Source organism: Trematomus bernacchii, unplaced genomic scaffold (assembly GCF_902827165.1).
Source record: "Trematomus bernacchii unplaced genomic scaffold, fTreBer1.1, whole genome shotgun sequence".
NCBI lineage: Eukaryota > Metazoa > Chordata > Actinopteri > Perciformes > Nototheniidae > Trematomus > Trematomus bernacchii.
In genome coordinates, this window is record NW_022987559.1 from 43943 (window position 1) to 66945 (window position 23003).

Below are 23003 nucleotides of genomic sequence, written 5' to 3' on the forward strand. Positions count from 1 at the left end.
GGTCTAACCAACGTCAGAAAAGACTGAAAATGCCCATAATAATTTCATGAAGCTAAAGTTTTCCTTTTAGATTGCAGTCCAAAATCCAAAAGTTCAATAACATTTAAGAGGCTACAAAGATCTTCTGGCTTAGACAAATTACTTAGATTTTAAATTGGATACTTTTCAGTAGATTGAGTAGGCTAATTATTGAATTGACAAATTGTTCAGATTTATTTTCATTGTTTTTGTCAATAAACTATTGCCATGATATAGGAAACATTTAAAACCTGATAAACAGAGAGGCAAACACTATGCTTCATGTGTTGTGCATAAAAGTATTAATAGATGCTACTGTGCATCCAAGTATGTTGTTCTAAGCATTTGTGCTCCTATGGAATGTGTGAGGTGTTTACAAAAGTGGACTGTACCATTAAATAGCAGGGTGGTTTAATGTCAGCTAAGGCAGCATTTCGGTCATATCTGTGTGTAATGGTACACGGAATGAAGCTATATACTCGGCGTTAAGTTAAATCTAAATAGTACAATCTAAAAAACAAAACAAATTATCAAAACTCGGGCAGTTTTGAAACGCTGAAATGTGGTCTCGTCCAAAATCCTCTGCGGTCTGCAGTGGATATGGCGTCACTGAAAAGTGTAGGAGTCGAGAAACTTCATCCATGTAAATAACGTGAAGAAGAAAGCTGTGTGACACGCTGTAGATAGCAATTCGCAGTACATAGCTATATTTATTTACCAGCTTACTTTATAAATATGCCCCGGAAAAAGCCATTTAGCACCAAACAGAAGAAGAAACAGCTACAAGGCAAACGGGAGAGAAAGAGAGGTATGTGCCGTTAGCATAGCAATGCTAGCGTTAGCTGCTACCTAACGGTTCTGACTCCACAGATAATTGTGATTAAGCAGCAAAATGTGTGTCTGTGTGCATTTGTTGGGTTGAGTATTTTCAATTAGAGCCTTAAACTATCATTTAGCCTAGATAACAAATATGTCTTCTGTAGGCTAATGCTAGCCGCAATAACAAGCAATGTGACATTAGTAACTTACCTTGACCAGTGTAAGTAGTATTGTAAAAGAGGTGTCAAAATGTGTCAATCATTACATTCTATGACCTCATTAACCCAAAATATGACTACATTGGTAAAGGTCATGTGGTACTGTCATTTAGAGAGCAATTTCAAAACAGCTCTTTACAGTAACCGCATGTTGGCTCATATATTCCCATGTGCTTTATATATTCAAGAAAAGGACATCATTTGTGACTGTCAAAGCTGTGGAATTTCTGACCTTTTTTTGAAACATGAAATATTATTATAGCATACACACACTTTGAAAATGTCTGGTTTTCCTGAGTTTGCATATACCAACACTTGTGAGGAAGATATTAATACATTTAAAATCAATTGCAATGAAACCAAATATTGCCATTGATGACAGAGGATTTTATAAAAGCAGTTTTGACTTTTGAATCAAGGAAGAAAAGCGTGAATTAATTGTCACAGGGCATCCATGACAGCTAGCATGAGTGTCAACATTAGATCTCGTTGGTATTGGATGTATGTCTGTGTTTAACTGTGGTCCCTGATCTTTGACTTCCAGGTGACACAGGTTCAGGACCGAGCAGCCGCAATGCCAGTCTGGAGCGAGGAGAGCGACAGTCAGACACCTCAGACAGCGAAACCACTGATGTGAGGAAAATAAATCAGCAGCCCTTCGCCAGGGAAGGCAGATATGACCCCAACAGGTGAGTTGTAGCGACAGTATCCATACTAACAATCCCTTTAACTTTCATAGAAGAATGGTATTCTTTAGGTTTAAGATCCTGCTGGGATTAATACACATAGGCATCTTGTTTTTCTTCATAGCTGCTAGTACCTAAACTGCATCGGTGCGAACAGCAGTAGGATGTTTTAATTGGTAACTAAGTGATCGCATAATTACTTGAGGAGCTATATATCAAAGATTGCATATTAAACATATTTTAGGTACTTTATTTGATTGTACATGGCTTTCCTGATTGCTCTTATATTTGTATCCTGTGTTCATGTACAATTGAGAGGTCTTTTAATGTGCATTTTATCTTGTGTACAATATTTTGTGTTTTTATTTTCCCGCCACAATAGTGTTTATTCTATTTTATATTTTAATTTAACTATATAAAACATCATACTGCGTTTTTTAGATTGATCTCAATTTGATTATCCCACACATTTGTTTGGTTTAGCACTCCAGAAATTAGGACTGTGACAGTGTTAAGTCTACAGTAAAAACATTAGATAAACAGACACAACAAGATCACAACATACTATATAATATGATAAAACACATTTGCTCAAATTGAGGCTGACACAGGGTAACAAATAAGTAAAATAGCTAAGAGACCTGTTCTGATTAAGCTGCCACTTGTGCAGTCTGATGGCTCGAGGAATATAGGATGTCGGTTTCTTCAACTAACTGAGACATCTTTTTCTCAAGTTTGTGTGATTTAAAATGTAGATATACCCAGGGGTGCACATAACTTTCTCAGTGAGGTACTCAGATGAGTACCTGGAGTCAGTGGTTGGTACTCCAACTTCTGGCTCCACTCAAAGTATCGCGAACGTCGGCGGGGGTAGGGGGTGCTAGTGCTGGTGTACTCCGTGACCACAGAGCGTGAACGTTGTGATCAGCTGTTTTTGCGCAGTTCTCCAGCACAGAAGGGGGGGGGAGTCTCCCTCCGCAGCCGGTTGGCGTAGTTTTGGCACAATTCCGTTGTACAGACCGACGTTAACAGCAGCCCCGTCTGTGCACACGGAGACCGACTCTGTCGTCCGGTGATCTAACCGCCTTCTGGAAAAGCTTCACAAGTACTTCGGTACGCAAATGCGCGTTGTGACACAAGTGACGGTACGCATTTCAGATTTTTGCCGCGCATGCGTACCTGCGTACCAGTTATGTGCACCCCTGGATATATCAGCCCAATGTTAGGCAAACCTTTTGATGCCCTCATCCTCTCTCCAGGTTCCGACTGCACTTTGAGAAAGAGAGTAAAGAAGAAGTGGAAAAGAGGAAAAAGGTGGCCAGGGAGAAGGTGCTGAAGCAACTCTCAGGGAAAGAGGATGAGATCAGCATCGACGACGTCTTCCCTCCAGAGAAAGGTCTGACTTTTTTTGTTTTTTTATGCTTTTCACATGACAGTCTCAAAATAACTCAGACGGATAAGCAGAGTAGGTTAATGGAGTGGGTCGCTGCTGCTTGACACGCTGAAATTAAATTATTCACTACCAGGTCTTGGTTTCCCACGACGACCGCCCTGGAGTTATGAGATGACACGAGAGAACCTGCTGAAGAGAGAGGAGAAGTCGTACCGAGAACACCTGGATGACCTGCACTCCAGAAACCCCGAGGGCTCTCTCAGCCACTTTGAGCACAACCTGGAGGTAAGTTACACACAACACAAACATTTCCCAAATTGGGATCAATAAAGTACTTCTTATCTCATCTTATCTTACCTTACTGACACACTGTTGAAGGCCTTTGTGTCCATCAAAGTGCCAGAAACTCATTTTCTGTTCTTTATTAGTGTATCTACAGTTTGTTTTGAAAAGCCTTGACATTCAGGTGACCAGATGTGGGGCGTGGTAAATGACACAGCTTAACTTTTTAGTTTAGAAAGTTTCATCATTGTGTTTTAGGCATTCTGAACTAACTCAAATAAAGGTTCAGGAGCATGTACCTGGTAAAACTTACGAGGATCATTTGTGGACTTGCAGGACTTGTACATTGCCAGAAACATGGAGGTTGCATATTTAACTCAACTTTATTTATGACACCTTTCAGACAATAATGCAGCCCAAGTGCTTCACAGAGCCAGATTGAAACATCACAGACTAAGGCGGTGTTTACACGAGAACGAAACGTGTTGTATCTGCTACTTTTCTCTCGCGTATAGCCCGTTCGTTCACACGAGGCCGTAACGGAACCGCGGAAACGGACCCCGCAAACGATAACGGGTCCCAAGGTGGATAGATCTGCATCCGGAACACTCTGGGGGGCCAAAAGGCTCCGTGTGTACGCCCTATACGATCATTTCCTGATAACGATGAAGCCATAGCCCCGCCTCTCCCCACCTCTGCTGCTCACTGCTGTAGCATGGTCAGTAGCTACAGTCAGTAGCTACTGACCATGCTACTGCTACTGCTACTGACCATGCTACAGATGTTAGTGCAAAATCTACAGCTCCTCTACCACAACCATCAGCAACAAGTGGACATGGAGAATTACATGAACTACATGTTGCTGAATCCACCGCGGGGCATAAACAGAAGGGCAACCATGGCAACCATGCTCAGGGGGTCTTCTTCGCTGCTTTTGGTGTATTTTGTGGCAGAAGTACAGCGCCACTTACAGGCCCGGCATATGTACTACAGCGTCTCCAGCGGTCTCGTGTGAACGGACACGTTAAATGAGCCGAATGCGTGTGAACGGAAGACGAATTCGGTCCGTTTGCGGTTGCGCTCCCGTGTAAATGGGGTCTAAGGCAAAATACAAATACAAATAATTAGTATTGTGCGTGCAAGCCTCAAAATTACAACAATAAACAATATAATGTTAGAGTAATTAACAGACACTAGAATAAAGGAAATGTAAGGCCCCAGTTCTGATGATCTTCCTAAAATGTCATCCAAACAGTCAAAATTCACTCCATTCTTTGTATTAAATCACTCAGAAAATCAGGGAGCTCTGACCTTTATTGCCATCTAGATCTAGGTTTTGAAAGCTCAGACTGTCAGCACGTTTTCTGTGAGATCTAAGTTATGTCTGAATCCCGTTAAAAGCCATTAAAACTTAAATGAATGTGTTTTAATTTGAACTGCTCATTACCCAGCACACTCGCTTTGCCAATTTCATCATGAAGACATAATTGTTGAAGCTGTTCTCCAGCTTTTAACTCTAGGACGTACCATACATTTAATATGTCATTGTTCTAAAGTGGGATCATGTGGGGATCTGTAGGAAGTGTGTTACATGCCTGTTAATTCCCTTGTATTCCCCGAGGACTACCATTGTACCTTGACTAGTGTGATATTTCTCAGTTTTGCTCAGGCTGTGAGTTAAAAACCCTGCCGATCATTTTAATTTCAGAGCGTGGGCTCAGGAGGCAGAAGCTTGAGCAGCTGGTGGTGTAATAAGTGACTCTCAGTAATCTAGAGGTGATGGATTTTTAAATGGAGCTGAGGAATGAAATTATGTTTCACTGGATGTACTTTTTATACTTCTAAAAGGGAGCAGTACATTACAAAAAAGTATTTACAAGAAAATCCTAATATACCTCCTTCCTAATAAGCCATCATGCTAAATAGGAACATACATGTGATTAAATATACTTTGTTTTGCTTATATCAAACCTCCTGTTACATCCCACTTCTATTTTCTATCTTTCAGACATGGAGGCAGTTGTGGCGAGTGTTGGAGATGTCAGACGTCATCCTGCTAATCGTGGACATCAGGCACCCGGTAGGTGATCTCTCAAACAACAGCCTGTAGGAAATAATCTGACCACTAGATGGAGACACAGTCAACATCCATCTGAAGATCTGACATGGTGTTCATTTATGTTTTACCCGTTGCACATCATTCTAATTATTCTTTCAAATCACAAGATGTTTTTATTTGTATACATGTATATTGTCAAACAACAGCAAATGTATATTGACAAGATGAAAACACTTAATGAGAGTTATAAATGAACATAGATAAAGATTAGGAGGCAATGAAAATGATGTTACTATCCCATCTGATACTTCTAATTCACAAACACTAACTACAATAATACTAGGTCTACTATTGTCTTTAATTCAACTCAGGTTTTCTGGGCCCTATTGATTGATTGATGACTAATTCAATAGTCCTGTTTAGTATTCGGATCAATTTGACCCTGAGATCAGCATTTCAGTTTATCAATGTCTTCCAATTTTTCACATTGACCAATTTATTTCCGTATTTGTCAAATCTTAATATTACAATTTTACAATAGTTTTGTAAAAGAAATGGGGGGGAAGAAGTTGCATTTAAGGTACTTTATTTTTAAATTAAATTCTTGATTATCAGACATCTGTTGCCGACAAATGTATACTTTCAAATCACATATAGTTAGATTCAAAGGTTTTATTGTCATATGCACAACGTTTACAGTGTAGAAATGGCAATGAAATTCTTCTGACCTGAGCTCCTCCAACAATGCAGCATGTATAATAAAATACAAAAATGCAAAATCTCGCATTTTGCGGACAAAGTTAAAAGCACACAACGAAACAAGTAAACAAACACTGAAATATAGCGATAAAAAGGCAGAGTTGGAGAGGGGTAAAAGACACGGCAGCCATCATCCAGTATTAATGTAAAGTTAAAAACAGCACAACTCGTCTACTCCCTTTTTTAATAAGGATAAGATCTAGTCCTTTACTCGTTGACTAGGCCATAATTACCTTTCTAATCGATGGGTATCCTTACTTCAACCGTCCAGGTGCTGCAGTTCCCTCCGTCCCTGTACAACTACATCACAGGAGAGCTGGGGAAGCAGGTGGTCCTGGTGCTGAACAAAGCCGACCTGTGTCCTCCCCCACTGGTGATCGCCTGGAAACACTACATGACCTCCCAGTTCCCCCACCTGCAGATCGTCTGCTTCACCTCCCACCCAGGAGAGGCCTACAGCACAGGTGAGGAGAGAGGGAGGAGATAAGATAAGAGTTCATTTTCTTTGGTATTTGTTCCGTTCATGGTATGCACAACTTAATGTATAACAATTGTTTACAAAACATGTCTCTATAAAAACACCATTGACCGAAAAGGAGCAAGTAGAAGAAAATAATCTTATGGCGCATTTCCACTACAGCGCGGAGCACGGTTTAAGAGGGCTGTGACGTCAGCGGCCCGTCTTTGGTTGCGTTTCCACTTGGCCTAGTACCGGCCAGCGGGTCCTAATTCACAGTTTTTCTGGCCCCATAAAATCGTGGTTCTAGGGCCAGGAACAACGAGGCTGAGTCGGGCTGAGTATGCTAAACTAGAGAGAGCATCGCTGGCAAGGGGGCTACAACTACAACAAGATGGACATATTTGACCGTGATTTAATTGTAATACACGTTTCAAAATGATGCCGAAGTAACAACATACTGATACCGGTTAGTAAAAACCATGAATTAATGCTTTGTCAAGTCTGCAGACAGACGGCAGGCGAAAAACCTTTTCAAATGCGTGTTTTCTAAATGGAGATTGGCTAAGCTAACGCAGTATATGCTCCGACCGTCCACACTCACAACAACGGCCTATACAGACATAAATAAAGCAGCGACTGTATTCACCATGACACAGGCAGTCTGTGGTTTGTACTTGTTTAACTTTTGTCTAGTTTCTGAACATATATGAGGAGCTGTGAGCTCTGAGTGCTAACAGCTAACGGCTGTGTTGTTTTTCTGGGGTTCTCATTGAAGATGACGTCACGGCTCCGCCTACACTGCGTTACTATAGATACTACCCCAGTTCCTAAACTGTAATGGAAATGTGCCATAAAGTGAGCCAGTCCTAACGAGGCCCAGCCATACCGAGCGAGGCCGAGCGAGGCCGTGTAGTGGAAACGCGCCATTATATTACCTGCCCCTTTCTAAAAAAAATAAAAATAAATAGAAAAAGATGGTCTGTCCTTCATATTTTCTTATTCACAGCCAATCATAACGGTATCGTAGGAAAATAAGAGAAACACAAAAACTTACTACAAAAAATACTTCAAGTTCCCACTTGACAGTTAACGGAAATAAACAAAACGACACCAAAACATCACATGTACAAGCAAAAGTGCAACGAGATAAGATAGTACTGCCAATTTGGGAAATGTTTGTGTTGCAGCAGCATAAAAGACATGGCATTGTACAATACAAATGTAAAAGACTAGAAAAGCAAGTTATTATATATACATACACGGGCGTGGGAAGTAGAGAGAGAGAAAAAACAAAAACATTGTTTCGTTCAACTTTCATGCCAATAAAGTCCCTTTTGAATTTGAGAAGAGAGAATCATGTGGAGGGAGAGTCCTCTCCTGTCAGACTGAGAGGCTCAGTGAGGTAAAGGACTCTAAGGGTTTAGATAGTTCACTTTAGTCCAAGTTATCTCAGTGGGTCTCAAACGGTTTGGTCACAATTTATGTAACCAAGGCACACCTTTATAATTATTAGGATAAATAATAACAGCTTTGAAATCATTCCAATGTATACTATAGGACAGTAAACCAAACATATAGTTTTAAACTGGAGAGATTAAAAAATATGTATAAATGTTAAAGGTGGGGTAGGTAATTTTGGAGAAACCAGCTCGAGTGCGCTAGAATTTGAAAATACACAGCCGGAAAAAATCTGCCACTTCCTTACAGAGCCCCTCCTCCAACACACACGAACGCGCACATGACCAATGAGGGCACGAGATAAGTTTGTGCCCCGATGGAAGGCTGACAGGCAGGTAGGCCATCCAGTTATTTTAGCCGGGCCGGCTCAGATGATTGGTCGTGCTTTTTACAGTACTACGGCTTCCACAGATTACATTTATTTATGGATTTTTTTGTCAAAGCACTTAAGATATTCATTGCTATCGGGATGTTAAGAGCATTCCATGGAATATAACAAAAAGTTGATCTCGAGCCGGTTTCTCAAACTTACCTACCCCACCTTTAACTGGTAAAATAAGATATGAATGAACAACAAAAATAAAATAAGTTACATTTATTTGTTATTGGCTATGGTAGGTTATTGGTTATGTTCACATACTTATTTGATTAATAAAATGCAAACCGATCTTTTTCATATGGGTGTTTAAAGTTGTACCCCCTAGATCAGGTCTCTGGTAATTGGGCGCTCAAAGTGCACCAGATTGAAGCATTTTACTTTAAAATGTTAAGGAGGTGACGTCCACCCCCCAATTAAAACATGTTCATACAATACTGAATACATTTGAAGCCTTTTTATATAAGCTGTCCACCATGTCAATAAGTTTCTCTGTTTGTAGTGTATTGGTCTTTTGTAGAGGTTTTTCATTGCCAGCTCAAATCTTGCCTAGGGCAGCACATTGGTCAGAACCGGCCCTGGTGTCATCCCCACAGCACCCCCCCATTTGAAACATGTTCCCACGGCTATGTATACATAAGTATGTGAGGGATGAAATATGAAACTGAATATATAAATGTAAAATGTACAGTGAGATTTTAAGTCCAAGAGAAGCTATGGAGGAGGGGGAGAACATGGCGGCATAGAAAGAGGACTAAGTGACACACAAGATAACATCAGCAAGCTTTGTAATTTAAATAAACCTGCCACTCAGGGACTTTTATTTGAGTGTAATACCACCAGAATAACCCGACTGGCTCTGGTTGCGATTAAAATAACAGTCTGTCTGCCTGTCTGTCTGCTGATCTGTAGTGCTCCAGAAGAAGCGGATGAGGAAGAAGGCTGACTGGAGTCACGCTGGAGGACCTTTAGATATCCTGAAGGCCTGCCAGGAGATCACAGCGGGGAAAGGTGGGTGTCTGTCCTGCATTAAAGGGATAGTTCCTTACTTGTCTGTTTTGAAGTATATGTATGAGGTACTTATTCATTATTCATCGTTGTGTGTTTGGTAGCCCTCCACACACACACATACACAGTACATTAACCCCTCCTAGTACTATAAGCAGTGGGCAGCTATTTTACAGCGTGCAAAATATACTTCTAACTATTTACTACTGCTATAAATGGCTGTTACTTTATGACTTTTTCATATGTTCACTTACTAGGCTGCTACCTATCTTCACCCATGTCTAATTATTCGATTTTTATTTAATTAACGTGTGCTTTCCCAACATGCTATTTTCTTTCAGTTTGTCTTAATTGAACTGTCCCCTTTCATGTGACATTATACATTTCCCCGGTGTGGGACAAATAAACGGTTTCTGATTCAGATGTTCCATAGTATTACCTACATTACAGAACATGGCAGCAAAGAGGTGTATGGGAACAGGGGCAGCAGCATCATATATTTTAGCTACATAAAAAAAAAATCAATACCAGTGTAAGCGAACGCTATATTTAGAATATTTTCAGCACTTTATCTTGCAGTCAGAGCGCCCTTTACGACGAGGAACAGAAGCGGTTATCTGTGCCCTCTTCAAAGGCTCTGAGTCTGGCTTTAAAGAGAGCACAGATAACGGCTTCAGTTCCTGTCAGGGAAGGTCTGACTGCAAGGTGAATATATTCTAAATATAGCCAACACATTAGGGTGGTCCTTCGTGAGAGGTACATTTTTTTAATTCATTTATTTTAAGCTCCAACCACTGGAATTCGTTATACTAGTCAAGAAAACTCTCCTGGTGAATTTTATTCAAACTCCAACAACATTTACCCCTCCCTCATCAACCTTGACGTTTAGCCTCACGTAGGGTGGTCCTTAAAATTGAAAGTCGGAAAGTCTAAGCTCCAACCCCCAGAATTCATTCTATTAGTCAAGAAAACTCTCCTGGTGAATTTTTTCCTCAATCTGACAACATGTACCCCTCCCTCATCGACCTGGGGCTGCCACACCAGCAGCTGCTACTGAGGCTACACTTCACGGTTGATGAGGGAGGGGTACATGTTGTCAGATTGAGGAAAAAATTCACCAGGTGTACATAGCTACAGTGTAGTTATGAAAATCTTAGGTCACAGGCTCCTCCAATAGTGCAACACAATAAAACAGATAATAGTGCAAGTAAATATAATAGAAACAGTGCAGAATAGTCTATATGCAGTAATTGGAATATTGATATATATAAGTTGCAGACAGATGAATGTTATGAGTGTTTTTTCAAAAGTTCAGGTGTTTAACAGTCTTATGGCCTGTGGGATGAAACTGTCCCTCACTCTGAACTTGACTCATTGCATATTTACACTTGTGTTGACCTTTGACCTCTTGTTTTCAAAGTTGACCTCTCCAGCTGGGAGCAGAAGATCAGGCGAGATGCCGGCGCCGAGCAGATGGACGGAGATCGGCTCGATGACGGATTAGAGACGGTGCTGGTGGAACATCAAACTGACATCGCCATGGAGATGAACAGCCCGTCACAGGAGCTGTACAAAGACGGCGTTCTCACAATAGGCTGCATAGGTACGCATCTGAGTTGTCACTGAAAAGTATAACTATGCAGACAGATCCAATCAGAGTTTCTTGGTGCCAAAAGATGGGGCCATGCAACGTGACATCCTGTTGGAGAAACTCCTAGTGTGTGTATTTATTTTCTTATTATTTCACTACCCCAACCCATCAGAGACTCTTCCTCCCTCACCGCATTCAAAAAATCACTCAAAACCCACCTCTTTTCTGTTCGTTTTTTGTTTTATTCTCTGTCAAAGCGTCTTCATTTTTATTATTATTATTATTATTATTTGTGGGTAGGTCTTTTGTTCATGTGCCTTATTCCCATGCTTCTGCAACAAAACAATTTCCTTATATGGGATCTATAAAGTATCTAATCTAACATTTTAAACAAGATTTGCAAAGAAAAGCAGTTTCCAAGAAAGTTCTCAACTTGCATTTTTTTTAAGAGCTTACCAGTTGTTGTTTTTCTTGCCTTGTGAAAATAATTACATCAAAACATTAAACACTGTTTGTTAGAGCCAGTATTTTAGTTTTATAAGAAAGGCCACCTAATTGTGACGTCTGTAGTCAACACACTATAAAAGACTACAATTCCCACGGCGCCTGAGATGGGCGACCTGCTAGAAAGGCGCCGTCGAGGAACAGTTTTTAACCGTCCAATTACCCTTTAAGTTATGAAGTTATACAAGCCTTATCAAGAAAGAAAGAATACCTAAGTTGTTTGTTATTTTATTTGAGTTTTGAACAAACACATCACATAACATCATCTAACCATCGGAGGCCAAGCAACTCTTCAACTGTAAATAATGTAAAGGAAAGAAAACGAGTAAAAAATGTCTGTTTAAGGCGTCTAGTGGCTTGAAAGAAAAACAAGGGAGGAAGCCACGACACAGTTCTCTTCAATCCACCGCACAACTCAAGGCTAGCATCAGCAAACCGAAGTAAGGAAGTCCTTTCTAGATAATAAATCTTAAACCCATTTCTTCCCCCCCCCCTCCCCCCGCAGGCTTTCCGAATGTTGGCAAGTCGTCGGTTATTAACAGCCTGGTGGCAAGGAAGGTGGTGAGCGTCTCCCGGACCCCAGGCCACACCAAATACTTCCAGACGTACTACCTCACCCCCACAGTGAAGCTCTGCGACTGTCCCGGACTGGTTTTCCCCTCCATTGTGGATAAACAGTTGCAGGTACAACCTCACTTTTGTGTATTTGAAACCAAATACACCTATCTATCTATCTACCTATCTAAAGATAGGTAGATAGATAGTTAGATAGATAGGTAGATAGGTAGATAGGTAGATAGATAGGTAGATAGATAGGTAGATAGATAGGTAGATAGATAGGTAGATAGATAGGTAGATAGATAGATAAGTAGGTAGATAGATATATAGATAGGTATATAGATAGATCGTAGGTCGATCGGTCGCTGCTCGGTCCTCGCTCGCGGTCGCTCGTAGGTCGCTCGCTCGGTCGTCGGTCGCCGCTCGCTCGGTCTCGGTCGCTCGCTCGGTATCTCGGTCGCTCGGTAGCTCGGTCGCTCGCTCGGTCGCTCGCTCGGTCGCTCGCTCGCTCCGTCGGTCGCTCGGTCGCTCGCTCGGTCGCTCGCTCCGTCGGTCGCTCGCTCGGTCGCTCGGTCGCTCGGTCTCTCGCTCGCTCGCTCGCTCGCTCGGTCGCTCGCTCGGTCGCTCGGTCGGTCGCTCGCTCGCTCTCTCGCTCGCTCGCTCGGTCGCTCGCTCGCTCGCTCGCTCATAGGTAGTAGAGGTATATAGATAGATAGGTAGATAGGTATATAGATAGATAGGATAGATAGATAGGTAGATAGATAGGTAGTTAGGTAGGTAGATAGATAGATAGATAGATAGGTAGGTAGATAGATAGATAGGTAGATAGATAGGTAGATAGATAGATAGATAGATAGATATATAGATAGATAGATAGGTAGATAGATAGATAGGTAGGTAGATGGGTAGGTAGGTAGGTAGGTAGGTAGGTTGCGTTGCAGCAGCATAAAAAACAAGGCAATGTACATAAGAGTAATTAAGACACAAGAAATAAACAGTCCAAAATATTAGAACAAGTAACAAATATAATGCAGGATATTATTGTGCAAGAAATTGATTATTAAATTGAATATAAATGTATAATGCACAGTGGGAGTTTACTTTAAAGTGTTGGGCTTAAAAGAAACGTAATCCTGTTAAAGAGCACCCCTGGGAAAATGTATTATTGATTTCATACTTTCTTGTTATCTTTCAAATGCTTTTTGAAACTATCTTTATGGCAGTTTCAAAAGTTTTGGACCACTTAGATTTGTCTTATTGATCTTTCTCCCTCTTTTTGTTTATTTTCTGTAGATTCTGGCGGGTATCTACCCAGTGTCTCAGCTGCAGGAGCCCTACAGCTCAGTGGGTTATCTGTGTGAACGGACTCCCACCTACTCTGTGCTGAAGCTCAAACATCCCAGTCTGGTGGACAGCAAACCCCACCTTGGAATCCAGGGGTCCGAGGACATGAACTGGACCGCCTGGGATGTGTGTGAGGGTAAGTCGTGTCGTATTTGTTGACGTTTCTTAAGAGTCTGGGATTCATATGTGCACAGTTACACACCTCCTTCCCCACTGCCTCAATCCATTACACATATTGAGAGGCATTATCAAAACAAGAGCAGAGTCATTACACCTAAAAAGACTTTTCCTTTAATTAGGGCGAGTCACTCAGGTACCTCTTAGCAAAAACACTCATGATTGCTTTTTAGGATACAAAATGGTGGAACAAGCTCCCTCTTGATATCAGGACAGCAGAACGTAGAACATAGAACATATCTATATTTTCTGTACGTACCACTTAGAAAAGGTTTGGCTTATTTGATGCCAATGCAGTAGCGCTTACATTAGTCAAAGTCAACTTTATTTTCAATCGTTCAGTTTGTGTGTACAGACAGAGAGATAGAAATACTGTTTCCCACAATCCCGAATACATAAATACAAATATATATACAATCAACAGACACATTAAGACATAAATAAAAGCACAACAATCTGAAATGTTATGAATATCCAGATGTTTCTTTACTGTCACTAACCCCGATCATGTGTCCCCCTTCCATCTGCTTTTGTGTTTTCCAGCATGGGCCGAGAGGAGAGGCTATAAAACGGCCAAAGCTGCTCGCCTGGATGTTTATCGAGCAGCAAACAGCCTCCTGCGGTTAGCGATCGACGGCAGGTTGTGTCTCTGTCTGAGACCTCCGGGCTACAGCTGCCTGAGGGGTAAACATAAAAAAGCTCTCGCATGACTCATCTTTTCAGCTTCGCTTGGAAAAATATCACCGGCTTGAGCTTCAATATCAGGATACATGTATTTATGATCCTCTCAAGAATGGAAGTAGTCTTCACATACAGAGCATCAACTAGTTCCTGAACAGTGTCCTTCACATGCTGATATACAAGAGAGGGAGTTACACAGTCACAAGATGGAGGAATATCGGGTCTTGTAGACATGTGTTATTTGTAGGGCTGTCAAGTTAACGCGTTAATAACGCGTTAATAACGCGTTAATAACGCGTTAACGCAAAAAAAAATTAACGCCACTAATTATTTTAACGCGATTAACGCACGTGTATTTTTTGTCCTCGGCCGCCGTAGTTTCAGAGCGCATCGAGTTTAAAATACCATCTACAAGCTGATGCTGACAGCCCCGCTCCTGCTGCCCGCTTGTGGCAGACCACACTTCCACGCTCACCGGCAGGCCCGGACTGGCCATCGGGAGGACCGGGAGGGTGTGTGTATGTGTGGCGCGAGCGAAGCACACCTTACGTGTTGTTGTTAGCATCTGGTGCTAGCTAGCTGAGCTAACGGATATAAGGAGCTGTTTCAATGAAAACAGAGGAGCGACATTTCGCCGAGCACTTGACTTTATGCAGGTAGCCAGACAGCACACTCAGCACGGATAGTGCGCGCAACACAGCTCATACACACAGGCATATATGCCTTGAGCTGCATATAGCTCCAACGATCCATCACAGTGTCTCCACATTCTCACACACACACACACACACACACACACACACAGTATTGTATTATTGTATGAGAGAGGTTCTAGGTTGAATTGAGGCGAATATTTGTAATGTTCAGAGGTTGTTGTGTTTAATATTCATGAGAATATTTGTCATTGTTCAAATGATAATAAACAAACACATAAAGCATAGTTGTCCACTCATATGTTGATAAGAGTATTAAAAACTTGAAAAATATCCCTCTAAGGTACATTTAGAACAGATAAAAAATGTGCGATTAATTTGCGATTAATCGCGATTAACTATGGACAATCATGCGATTAATCGCGATTAAATATTTTAATCGACTGACAGCCCTAGTTATTTGATACATCCTGCCATGTACAAAATACTGAGTTTTTTTCTCAAAATGTTTCTGAATATCTAACATTTTTGACTTTTTCTCAAAATGTTGACTTTTTCTCAAAATTCTGACCTTTTCTCAAAATCTAAAAAATTCTGACTTTTTCTCAACATTTTGACTTTCTGTCAAAATCTCAAAATTCGGACTTTCTCTCAAAATGTTTACCTTTTCTCAAAATTCTGACTTTTTCTCAGAATTTGGACTTTTTCTCAAAATCTAAAAAATTCGGACTTTTTCTAAAAATGTGGACTTTTTCTCAAAATTTGGACTTTCTGTCAAAATCTCAAAATTCGGACTTTCTCTCAAAATCTTAAAATTCGGACTTTTTCTCAAAATGTTTACCTTTTCTCAAAATTCGGACTTTTTCTCAGAATTTGGACTTTTTCTCAAAATCTAAAAAATTTGGACTTTTTCTCAAGATTTGGACTTTTTCTCAAAATCTCTCCTATATTCAGTATTTTCCCAACAAGTGTGTTTGGAAGGAGAAAACAGCAAGTGGGTGGAATTAATATCTGGATCATTTGTGGTCCACAGAGCACTGGGAGAACCACCCAGACCTGCCGGAGATCATCGCTCTGCAGGGGAGGACCACCACGAAGGAGGAGGGAATGGGCGAGAGAGATGACGAAGAGGACGGAGAGTCCAGCACGGAGCCGGAAGACGAGAGGGACCGGGACGCCGACGACGATGAGGACGGGGATGATGAAGACGAGGGGTTTGCACATCCAAAACCCAAGGAAGAAAAGCCATCTGGCTTCACTGTCAACATGTTCAATGTCCTCCGGGAAAACGAGTGCGAGTGATGAGCAAAAAGACAGAAGTGGTTCCTTTTCCCCGTTGTGTATTTTTCCCTCCTCCTAAATCTGCATTCCCCTCTTTTTTTGTTTTGCAGCTCCCACTCCTCATGTCATCCTTCTCCGTACAATCACATGATCTAATCTGATGAGTTGCTTCCTCTAATACACAGAGCATATTCATGTGTTCATGCTGTGCCTCTGCTCTGCTTCTTCCTCCACAAATCCACACATGTGTTGCTTCTAGGGTTTGGTTTGATATTTCCCTTTTGTTTCTTGCATGTAGTTCTCAGAAGAAGTCATTTTCCCTCAGTCTGGAATTATCAATCAAACTGGTTTTCAATCTCCTCATCGATAAGTGACTTTGCAGCTGAGATGCCAAAGTTCAGCAAAAGGATGATAAAACAAAATGTCGATATGATGTCATTCACTGGAGCAGCTGGAGATTTAAGAGCTGGACTGTAAATCTCCTTTATGGACCGTAGTTCGTCAAAACTTTGGTTAAAGGGTGTGGGGACGGGAGATATGGGGCCATAAAAGGGGAATGACTAAAACCAACATTTTGCATACACAGTCACCAGTGTTATGGCTCCGTTAGAAGTTTATTTTTCTGAACTAGGGTTAGAAAATGCTGAATCTGCGAGTGATATTTTATTTGGTGTGGTTTCACACAGTCGGCAGGAAATAAAGAAAATGTTTTGGGATGGGGGGGGGGGGGTGAATCCTGTACTGCTGGACGAGGCTGTTTCAGGAATTTAGCTTGTAGTGTTTTAACTACTACAAATATTATCCTTAGATGGAGATCTTCAGAGTTAAGTGTGGGATTTTGTCTACACTTCTTCAGCAAGTTAATTTAATTATAGCAGTACGTGGGTCGGATCCAACGGAGAGAAGCTCAACAGTCTGTCGCAGGAACCGGTCGATACTTTGGCAAATATTCACGTACATGCTGAGAGTTAGACGAGAACATTAATGCCACTCTTGTATCTTGAGTTTGAGACGTGAAAGGCGAAAAAGACAGATAGAAAGATCTAATTGTTTTTATTTGGACTGATTTAGCTATTTCTATATGATCCCCGATATTGGAGAGGATGATCATTTGTACATCTGTATTCTCATTTAATTGACATTTTTTTTTATCATAGTGGTTATTTGAATGAACAAAGAAATTGTTTGGGGGAATTTTTGGGGATTTAAAAAATATCTTTCCAGTCCATTTTGTGGTTTTGATCAAATTTAGATTAATTATTCACCCCTACAAAATAAAATCCCTACTAATGTCTTAATTATCTTGTTTTTTTAAGCCGTACATAAACCAAAGAGTCTGTGGTTTAAGACTCCAGGAAGTAACATCCCCTATGGCCAAGAAATATTCCTGGAAACAGGAATGTTGTGTTTCTTTGTATGGGTTAAACAAACAAGACATCATACGTTAATAAGTCTGTTTAGTTGCTTATATAGTGACCGTGCTGATGTAAGAGTTGTATGGATCTTCTCACCTAACTCCACGAAAGCATATTTACCAAAATGTTGAACTCTTTAACAAAACAGAAAGCCAGTCCGACCATTTTAGCTTCCACCTGTCCGTCATTGTAAATATCATCACACTCTCCATCTGTTTTATGAACTATAACTATGACGCTGTGATCAATTTCAAAGTCCGATCTTTTAAAGCTGCTGCAGACAATTCTCAATGTCCGTCAACGCCATGTTTTCATCTTGTTCCCTTGAAACTGTTTTGTTTTTGTCTCGTCTCTCTGTCTCTTACTCGCCGTGTGATAACCCCGCTACAATCCTGAGTGCTGTATGATGTCGTGCTGTGGTTCCTCTCCATGCGTTCACTGAGGGGGCTCTTCAGCACCGTGCTGTGTTACTGTGTAATGCATCACACTGCAGCAGTCATTCTACCGTTGGTACAATGTCAAGCAGAGACTCCACACTACCATGCTGTTCCACAAAGACAGCAGACTGTTTTTGTTGATGTGAATTTGTTTTTTTGTTGAAACATTAAAACTGAAGGAGTCTCTAGAGAGAGTAGTGTGAAGGCTTGAGGTGATTTCAGGCTGTTTGCTGCATTCCTCATTTCATTCCTGATGACTGGACTGCTTTCTGCAATAAATGAAGTATTCCTCTACGCCATCCTGTCTTTGTATTTGATTTGATTTGAAGACATCTTTTAAGATATTTTCTCATGAATTGTGTCAGATAATACATGGAGATGTTTAAATATGTTAGCGAAATATCTTTTAATGACAAACCCTTTCTTACTTTATTGAGTTATTTAAAAAAACGACACTCAATTTGACAACTCAAAAGCAGAAGTGGGAGAAGTACTCGGATCTTTTACTTGAGTAAAAGTAGAAGTACTCAGATCTCACACTTGAGTAAAAGTAGAAGTACTCAGATCTTGCACTTGAGTAAAATTAGAAGTACTTAGATCTTGTACTTGAGTAAAAGTAGAAGTGCTCAGATCTTGTACTTGAGTAAAAGTAGAAGTACTCATATCTTGTACTTGAGTAAAAGTAGAAGTGCTCAGATCTTGTACTTGAGTAAAAGTAGAAGTACTCATATCTTGTACTTGAGTAAAAGTAGAAGTACTCAGATCTTGTACTTAAGTAAAAGTAGAAGTACTCAGATCTTGTACTTGAGTAAAAGTAGAAGTACTCATATCTTGTACTTGAGTAAAAGTAGAAGTACTCAGATCTTGTACTTAAGTAAAAGTAGAAGTACTCAGATCTTGCACTTGAGTAAAAGTAGAAGTACCAGAGTGTAGGAATACTCTGTTACAGTAAAAGTCCTGCATTCAAAATGTTACTCAAGTAAAAGTAGAAAAGTATTATCATCTAAATATAGTTAAAGTAGCGACAGTAAAAGTAGTCATCGTGCAGATTTGTCCATTTCAGAATAATATATCTGATATGTTTTATAATGATTGATCATGAAAGTGTTCTCAAAGCTGGTAAAGGTGCAGCTAGTTTGAATGACTTTGTATACTGCAGGGTAGCTTGTGAATTTACTCCAGGTGGAACTCAAGTGTGATTTAACACTTGATTATATTTCACATCATTCATCCAAATCTGTGAAGTAACTAAAGGTATTAAATAAATGTAGTGGAGTAAAAGTACACGATTAAACCTCTGAAATGTAGTGGAGAAGAAGTTAAAACTAGCAAACAATAGAAATACTCAAGTAAAGTGCAAGTATCTCAAAATTGTACTTAAGTAAATGTACTTAGTAGTTACTTCCCACCTCTGTTCAAATGTGAACAATTTAACTGGCAACATATGACATTGTCGACGTTCCCTTTAAATGTTTTGACTCAATTTGAGAGCATGATTGTGATCAAAGTGCACGGCTTGTTTTGAGGATCTTTGTCAGACTCATTACAGTTTTCCTGAATGCCGATCAGACAGTTATGAATTGATTCTCATGGAGATGTTAGTGCTGTCTTGTAATTAGTAAAGAGACTTCCTTTCTCTAAAGACAGATAATTACTGCGATGAGATCCGCTGATAATACGGCAACATACTGAGACCTCCAACTACTTTTTTGGTACATTTCCAGATCGTTGATATTTGAACCAGATAGCTAGATATACATTAAGATGTACCCACACAAAATCATCATAACATGATTTAATTAGTAAGCTTAAATGTTCATTATTATACTCTTTTTCAACATAATATTATAGCTCTCAGATACAAACATGTCTCTGAAGTGTTGGCTCGAAATACCAACAGATCATTGTAGCATGCCATTAATTTACTTCATTAATAATGCAGTATTAATGAAGTATATGAACTGAGTACTTCATCCACTACAGGCCAGTGTGCACGTTGAAGATAGTTATTTCAAATGATCAAATGTAGTTTTTTAAGACGAGTAAACAGGAGAAAAAGATGCTGCAGTGGGACAAAAACGAGATTGCTTTAATTAAAAATGTTTGTTTATCCAAGCACTTACAATTTTCATTTGAAGTGTCTCACATGATTCATACAATAGGATTAGAGGAAGACATTTGCTCAAACAATACAAAAAAACGTTAAGCATTGTCCTCTGCAGAACTGCTTTTATAATATACTCCCTGAAACATATGGAATAAATTATCACCTCTTCCAACTAATAGAAGGATTTCCATCGTCATGTGTTAAAAATGTGGAACATACCCCTGTGATTTACGTCTCGTGTGAGTAGTCTGCATATAAAGCCGTTGACTGTTTTGACAGCGTTTGTCAAGTTCTTCACACTCCTGACGCCTCTCCAATCCTCCTGTCAGAGTCAATCTGGCTGCAGCTATTATCCAATTATATTTATCGTGACCCAATGGGCACCGTGCATGAGTGAGTGTGATGATAATCACCACTGAGGATTGCCACAATCATTATTTACGAGATGGAAGTGGTTGGAAATCCCCCGCTTTATCTCGCATCATTTGGATTCAATGCCAACTTGTATACTCCCGGATGCTTTTTGCTGACTAGATCAACTCCGAGGGGGGAAGAGAGGAATCATCTGGAATGATTTCCCTTTTTTTTTGTGCAGCCAGAGCCATGAGCTGCTTAATTTCCCCCAGCTAGAGCTCGAACTATGTTGTGGCCCTCAAACCTGCATGGCAGTAATTACAGCTAGACAAAGACCCCAGATTTACTGGAGCACGACACCATAAATCTCAGAAGTGTTAATTAAAATATGCTGTGTTAAATGTATGAACTGCCAGCAGTGGTCACGCCTAAAATGCCCATGTGGTTTCAATGTTTTATTTTCCTTCTTGGGAAAGCTTTCACATGACGCAACCAGGTTGTTGTGGGGTCTCTGACCTCCCTCCCCCCCCACACACACACTCTTATTTGCCCTGCTTTTGCTCCGTATTTGACCCCGGCTAACATTTGGGCGAGACCAAAGTGTAATGAATTGACTTCATAAGAGAGTCTGAGCATAAGCAGAGCAGACTAAATCATTACTCTGCTTTATTAGGGTCCCCTGGGCGCTTCACACACACACACACACACACACACACACACACACACACACACACACACACACACACACACACACCTGCAGGTGACGTATAGGGAGTGTGTGGGAATTTGTAGAAAACATCATTGTCTAGAGCAATAACAGCCTCTGGTGTGTTGGTGTTTCCTTTAAAGAGAAAAACTACAATGACAAATCCCAGCTGGCTTTACAAAAACAACCAAACTGCAGAAAGTCTCATTATAATAAGTTACAGTTCCACTTTTCAGCTGGCAGCTACACCTCTGTGGTCACTAGAGGGCTATCAAAGCCAGCCTAGTCTCTCTGTGCTGCAGTTAATAGTCAGGTGCACCCAGCTGATTGAGTTATTAAAATGAATGTGCAGGACGTGTTACCTGATAGCACGTTCAGTTTTATCACCATCAGTAAAGGTGGGTCACAGATTATCCAGAGGGTCAGCAGAGGAAGAAGTATTCAGATGTTTTACAAAAGTAATAGCAGTGTAATCAGATCAATCTAGGGCTCGTTTGTTGCTAAGATGTCCCCTGTGACTTATTGCATATTTCATTATTGGATTGTTAGCATTACTGTAACGATGCATAAGCAGCATTTTAGTGTTGCAGCTGGACGAGGTGGAGCTCATTGCGTTATGTACAGGCAGGTCCTGTGGTTCCCATCGAGGCGTTGAATCTCTCCAAAGAGTCACAATATAAATTCAGAGACGTTCAGAAGTTAAATCGCCCTTTTTGTGGAACTGCTGACAGATTATAGACATTTTAAGGGCTGCCACTAACAATTATTTGATATATGAATTAGTCGTTTGGTCTATTAATTATCAGAAATAGTGTGATGACCTTCCTATATCTGTAAATCCAAGGGAAAGTTTTTAAATATCCTATGTTGTTAGTCCAAAATCCAAAGATATAAGGTTTAATATACATTTAAAAAAGAGAAAAGACATGTTTTCAATATAATAAGTGTCAATGCATTGATTAATTGTTGCAGCAGCGGTAACATGGTTGGTTTATTCTTTAATAATGCATTATATTGTATTTCAAATTAAATCCCACATGTTAAATTAATGATTTGGATTAAGAAGTACAACATCTCCCTCTGAAATGTAGTGGGGCAGAAGTTTGAAGTGTCAAAAATACCCTAAACGTGTAGGTATGTGGTAGTGGTCTCTGTGTTTGAGTTACGATACACGGTCAGTTTCCACCACTGATCAGGCCTTCTGTCGCTTTGACAGATCACAGATCAGCTTTCAATTGGACCACACACACACACACACACACGCACGCACGCACGCACGCACGCACGCACGCACGCACGCACGCACGCACACACACACACACACACACACACACACACAGATTTACAACTTGGGCAGTTGCCTTTCCTGCCTCCTCAGATTCTTCTCATGTTGATCACCTGCAACCGTGGAAAGTAATTAAATAAATTTCTTCAATTGCAAAACATTATTACTTTACTTGTAATTCCTTTATTTTCTCTATATTTCAGTCTGAAATACATATATTGTATTCGTTATATGTATCTTATCTTTATACTTAAAGGTGGGGTATGTAATTCACTTCAGAAACACTTTTTGTTATATTCCATGGAATGCTCTTAACATCCCGATAGCAATGAATACATTAAATGCTTTGACAATAAATCCATAAAAAAATGTCA

At 40.3% G+C, this 23003-nt stretch overlaps 1 protein-coding gene across 1 annotated transcript; it reads left to right on the plus strand.

The window, feature by feature from the left end:
• The first annotated feature begins 611 nt into the window (after positions 1 to 611).
• gnl1 (guanine nucleotide binding protein-like 1) lies at positions 612 to 18476 on the plus strand. The gene is made up of 12 exons (XM_034123995.1): positions 612 to 826; positions 1600 to 1744; positions 3001 to 3137; positions 3268 to 3419; positions 5425 to 5496; positions 6506 to 6698; positions 9441 to 9539; positions 10957 to 11139; positions 12137 to 12315; positions 13483 to 13669; positions 14254 to 14394; positions 16078 to 18476. Exons 1-12 carry the CDS (start codon positions 754 to 756, stop codon positions 16344 to 16346), a joined length of 1830 nt encoding a protein of 609 aa, XP_033979886.1. The 5' UTR covers positions 612 to 753; the 3' UTR covers positions 16347 to 18476.
• The last annotated feature ends 4527 nt before the right edge of the window (positions 18477 to 23003 follow it).